The 6,153-nt window shown below is 38.1% G+C and overlaps 1 protein-coding gene across 1 annotated transcript; it reads right to left on the reverse strand.

Annotated features, from left to right (window-relative positions):
- Positions 1–429: 429 nt before the first annotated feature.
- On the reverse strand, positions 430–5,779 carry LOC113046870 (BTB/POZ domain-containing adapter for CUL3-mediated RhoA degradation protein 1). Its single transcript, XM_026207942.1, has 7 exons — positions 5,595–5,779; positions 3,901–4,177; positions 3,450–3,619; positions 3,233–3,319; positions 2,285–2,337; positions 1,754–1,949; positions 430–1,668 (listed from the first exon to the last, which is right to left on the reverse strand). Exons 2-7 carry the CDS (start codon positions 4,139–4,141, stop codon positions 1,417–1,419), a joined length of 999 nt encoding a protein of 332 aa, XP_026063727.1. The 5' UTR covers positions 4,142–4,177; positions 5,595–5,779; the 3' UTR covers positions 430–1,416.
- Between the last annotated feature and the right edge of the window lie 374 nt (positions 5,780–6,153).

The raw sequence follows: 6,153 nt of genomic DNA on the forward strand, positions 1-6,153 counted from the left end.
TTACTTTACGTCATCGCGCACAATTTCCGCTAGTAGCATTGGTCAGAACCATGGACTGTATAAAAACATTTATTAAAAGCTTTTCTTTCACGTATTAACTTAAATATGTGACCCTGCACCACAAACCCGTCATAATCTTTCAGATTATGTATAATTCTCAGTTTCAGAAAGTGGACCCTTATATATTTTGTGGTCCCTGGTCACAAATATGTTCATATGGAGTTGCTGGACAAGTCTTAAAAAGCTACTTTATATGCTCCATTTTAAAAAAAAGATACTCTCACTCTTTTCGTATTCAACATGTTCATCCTTCATCTGGTATGAATTTCATTTTGACACGGTTATAACCTATTGTCTTTTTATGACTGATTCTCTTGCTTTGAAATAGGCTTTCTTTGCTATTTTTAAGACAAAATAACTTAACAAGGGTTTTTACCAAAAAGCATTTTTATTGAAAATGTTAATGGAATATTAATTCCAGTTGATTAATAAAATTCCAAAACAATATCTTGACGGCATTCCACATATACTAGTTTAATTGGCAGAATTAAGGGGTGTTTTTTGGTCTAGAACAGTGAGTGCATACATTTATGGCTTACATTTGTCAATAATACATAACTCATTTTATGAAGGGATTTGTACCGTAGTGGTAACTACTAGTGTGATTCAAAGAAGCAATGTTTGTCTAGAAATGACCCTGAAATATATATATATATTTTCTGCAGGCTTCTGTTTTAGAATGTACATAATGCTAGAAACTATTGCAATCTTTTTCTTTTTAAACCAACACAATATTAGGTTTATAAATATCAACATGCCCATTGAAAATGTTAAACACTAATGGTGAGGCACAGTTGTGAAAAATGATTTACTTATGTTTTCCTTGTATGTTCCAAAAAGGATGTTAAAACCTGGAGCTCCTGCTATCAATGGCAGCAACAACAAGCGTTGCACATTTGGTCAGTTTCCCAGAAGACCTGACAGTCCCAGACAACACGACACCCCCACCATGTACCTTTCAAGTCAGCATACATCACAGTTTACCATTAATCACCAAAAGATCAACTTTCACACGGCCCATACAAACAAATCAAAACAAAAAAATACACTTATTTCACATTGAATCTTGAAAAAGTGAAAATTCTGGACAATAAATTAGCTGAATAATAAATTAAAATTTGACAAAAAATGAAAAAGGTAAATATGTCTTACAGAAAGAAAATAAAACTGTACCACACTGTGGTAACTTCAGTATTATTTCTAAACTAGCCAATAATTACCCCCCCCCCCCCACACCCCGCCCCTCCCATTTCAGTGCAGTACTAAACATACCAAAGTTGTCTTTCTTTCCTCAACCTCAACTTTTCCACTGTTCACATGCATACTGGTAGTACAGTGTCTTTGTATCGTTCTGATTCAGTCTTTGTAGACAGTCTGCTGTCCATGACCTCTCTCGTCATGCATAATGTGCCTTCGCACATGGATACGCCTCACCCTCCTATCCCCGCCTCCCACACCTGCCCCTTCCTCCTCCGACTGGCCCACACCTGGCGACGAGACGCCCCCTGACTCCAGCAGGGCCATGCCTCCCGAACCCGAGCCTCGCCCATTTTCATAGATCAAAATGTTGAGTGTCTCCTCAAAGATTCGAGCTTCTGGGAACTCAACCTATGTGAACAGAAAAAAAAAAAAATGAAGTTAGAAAACACATTTATACACATAGACGAGAGCGTTCAAGTCCCTTTTTGCTCACTTTGGTCTGTTTCTTCTCAGTGGCATAAACGATAGAGGTGCAGCAGACTTCGGCAATCTTGCGTCCCTCGCCGTAAAAAGACCAGCAGCATATCTCATCTCCCAACACGTCTTTAATGAACAGCACTCTGCCATTAAAGCGCAGCCCCAGCTTATCGAACAGCTCAATGTTCTTCAGAAGGTTATCATCAGAGTTGCTGAGGAAACAGGGGCAATTTGATGGAAAAACAGGGTCAATTTGATGGAAAAACAGCACTTCTCATTGACATTTACATATTTAGCATACATATTTTTATATATGAACCCATGAACTTGGCATTACTAGTGCTATGCTCAGACAGGAACATTTCAATGTCTCAATATAATTTTCTTACTACTTCCTATAGTAACCTGTCATAATTACAAGAGCCACATGTCTTGTGTGTGTATGACTACAATTATTAATTTATATTCAGAATAATATAGTAGTAGTAAAGTCACATTATGATTCATATGCTTCCTGAAATGAGAAGGTGGTAGAGGCTGAATGTACCTGGTATAGGAGTATTTATTGTTCCCTCTGTTATTCTGCAGTTTCACCACTGGCTGTAATGAGGACAAGATTATTTATGAAACAAAGACCACAAAAATCTCATTGCCATTTTTATTATTTTCAATGTCATTTTCATCAGAGCTCCATACTACATGCCCATATAAAGCAGGCCTTAAAGGCTGGAATACATTTAATGTCATAAGTCAAGACACCACAGATGAAAATGAATAGATATCACCATACTTCTCCAGCTAATTAATCATAGGTATTTATTTATATGTATTTTATTCATATTATTTTGTGTTAAACATATTCTGAAATGTTGTTTAAATATGCAAATGGTGCATTATTCAATTAAATATGAGCTAAACTATAGACACTAAAAAAAAGTGTAACAAAATAAAATAAACACTTGAATGTGAAATCTGAAAGAGAACATGTAGCAAAATTGCCCCAAATAAAAAAGAACTGTACGCCTGTACGTCTTACTTTAACATCTATACAGAGATTTAAAACACCAGGCATCATACACTTGGCAACTCTGTAAATGTTTAGAGAGCAAAACTGGACATTATATACTTCATAAGGTCTACCATGACTAATAATTTACACACTACTACACTTTCATGTGGTTCTGACGCAACAAATGCAAACAGAAACTTGTGCCACATTTTTAGGAGATGCATGACAAAAAAAGATAACATGCATTCCAAAATCAGCTTGACAGGATGAAATCATGTCTGTTCACATTGTACACTACACAACTTTCACAGCTGACCAATATCTGCAGACTGGCTCTAGCTTCTGGCAACAAGCACTAACTCCTCCAGACTTTGAATCTGGGCAAAAATCTAGGCAAAACCGGTACAATGCAGTCTAAAGAGATATCATTTATCTTGTGTTGTTTTGGTCCACGGGGGAAGTAAATATTCTGCTCGGTTATCTCACCTTCCTACAGGTGGCTATCATCCTCTGTTCCTCTTTGGCGGAAGTGATCATAGGAATGTGACATCCCCTGCAGACATCCCTGCGTTTCTGCATCAACATCAAGCAAGCCATTAGTAAGTGACAGACCAGCAGTCAAACACCTTCCTTGGCTCAAAACAGCAATCCACTTCTCTATAGACCTGCTATATTAGAGACCCGCTCCAGAGGCTCCTCTCACCTGTAATGTGCTGAGGCAGTGCTGTACGAGACCCTGCAGCCTGAAGTACTGCGCCTCCTTCAACACCTCCTCTAGCTCCCGTGTGCTCTCCGGCAAAGGAACTGTCCCGTCCCGCAGGAAGTTCAGCACCAGGGAAAAGTGTCTCCCACATCGGTCCAGTACCACCCAGCCTTAAAACAAGTCAAGAAATATTTAAATATACATCTCTGATCTAGTTTCTGCATCTGTTATTGTAGAATAACGCTTGGGAACGGGGGTAACAAACAGCTTTTGTCCTAGGTACACCTGCAGATAGTTGTTCAGGTAACTTTAGGAAGTACATCTGGATTTAGTCTGTCTCAGTCTTTTTAGTTTGTTCATGTAAAGACTCGATAATGATGAGATCAGATCTTACAGACACCAAACTTTTGAAAGGTAGTGTATAACACCACATTCTCCTGCTTTTTCTTACCCTCTGAGTCTATGGTGACCTCTGTGCTTCCGTCACAAATACTCCTGAGCAGACTGTCCTCCTTGCTGAGCGTCTGGACCGTGGTGTAGTGGAGAGTTCCCCCCACGTTGAGCTTGACATACTTACTCCCCGCCAGGCTCCTGCCGGCCTTTTCTTCCCCAGCATGGCTGGAGGATGATGAGGCAGAACCGGACACAGTCACCACATTCCTGCCAGATGAACCAGATGCCTCGGCAGACATCAGGGGAGCAGAAACCAAATACTGCTTGTTCGCTGCCTAAACATATAGAGCCCACAAACACAATGTTATGAGATGTTTTAAACAGAACTGAGTCATTCTGAAATGCAGCGGTTGAGGAATAGTTCATCCAAACTCGAATACTTGGTAAATATTTCATCACCCTCATGTCATTACAAATGGATATCATTTTCTTTCTTCCATGGAACACCAAAGGAGACTTTCTAAAGAATATACTTGTTTTCATTCATGTTATTTAACTGGACTGGAGACAAAAAACAGCAAAAAAGCATCACAAAAAAATTATCCACACGAATCATGCATTATATTCAGATAAATTCTAAAAGTCAAACAGAAACTTTGTGTGGGATCAATAATTAATATTTTGAGTAAATCAGTTGATCCAGTTAATAAAACTGGTCTGAATGCTTCATATATTCATTGAATTAAACCAATCCAGTTGTTAAGTTCAACTTAAACAGTTTCCCACTGAAGGGCAACATTTCCAGTGAAGAGCATCTATTTTAAATGATTTCAAAATGATCACATGGTTTCAAAAGATTTGAATAGTGCACACAAGTCACATAGATACTTATCATTATTTTAACTATATGCTTTTTATCATTTCGGATGCCAGACTGCCCCAGTCCTTATATGAAAAAGACTGTTCAGAAATATCTCCAAAAACTCATACATGTTGTTTTTTTAAAAATATACAGTAAATTATGATACTGTAAAAAAGCATTTTCTGTCTGACTCTGAACAATTCCTTTAAAAGTAAATTTAGCCGTCTGGACATCAAAGCGATCTCTAGTGATTACTCACAGGATTTCACATATGTACAGAAGACATAAAATTTTATGAGAGCAAAATAAATTAATAAATGTTCTGACATCTTCAGAGATATGTGCGAACAAGGTGACAATAAACCACCATCACAGTCATAAACTGTGACAACCACTGTAACGATATCCGAAAACACAAAGACAGCATCCAGAAAGTCAGAAACATAATTATGAAATACAGAGCAATGCTTTTATCATCCGTCATTCTAGAGAACATAAAGATCCCACTGGGGTCTCCTTAAAAACTAAAACATATGTGAAATACAGCACCACTTCAGTAGTACTCAAAGGCTTGTGAATATCTGTCCAGTCCACTGGGGAGGCCACAGATGTGTTTCTGTGCTAATATCAGAGGAAACGGACAGAATTAGGTCAACATATTCAGTAAAATCTTAACTCCAGCTGAGAGATCTCGCTAATCCTCGTCTAGACCACACCAAATATATTTCCAACCATTTAATAACTTGACAACCGACGGTTAAAGAGAAACAGATCCACATAATACGTCTAGTGAATATGATGCCTGTGTCTTATACTGATAAGCTCATTAGCCCATGAGCTAGCTCTTGATAACATTAGTAACGTCCTGACTGTCTACGAGCGACACTCACCGAGCTGGGTCCCCACGATAAGGTGCTCAAAATATAAAGAATTCGCGACGGACAGTTACATCTATAACACTAAGCCTGTCATGATTTTTTTTCACCAAATCATAATTTCCTCTGTTGACTTGCAGTAAGGGTGTCTTCTTCCTCTTTCGTGCTTGTTGTGGGTTGATAATGGCTGCTTCCCCTCGAAAGGAGTGTCTTTCGTCGACTGATTGGCCAACTTCAACGTCATTCAAGCGAGTTAGTCCCGCCCCCTGAATCCAGCCAATCGCAAAGGCCAGTTTTATGAGGTCAGTGTTTTCATCTGTGACACAAAATGTAGTTTAAATTAAAATATATAAAATCCGTCTTGGGAACGTGGAAAACATAAATTAATGTACCGTATGATTGTGTTTACACACACAAGCACGTAAATGTGTGTATGTTTATAGCTTGTGTCTATCTGTCTATCTATCTATCTATCTATCTATCTATCTATCTATCTATCTATCTATCTATCTATCTATCTATCTATCTATTGTTTCTAATATCATAACATACTAGTATCTATTATCCATAAAAA

The sequence above is a fragment of the Carassius auratus genome, chromosome 28, assembly GCF_003368295.1.
Source record: "Carassius auratus strain Wakin chromosome 28, ASM336829v1, whole genome shotgun sequence".
Classification (NCBI taxonomy): Eukaryota; Metazoa; Chordata; class Actinopteri; order Cypriniformes; family Cyprinidae; genus Carassius; species Carassius auratus.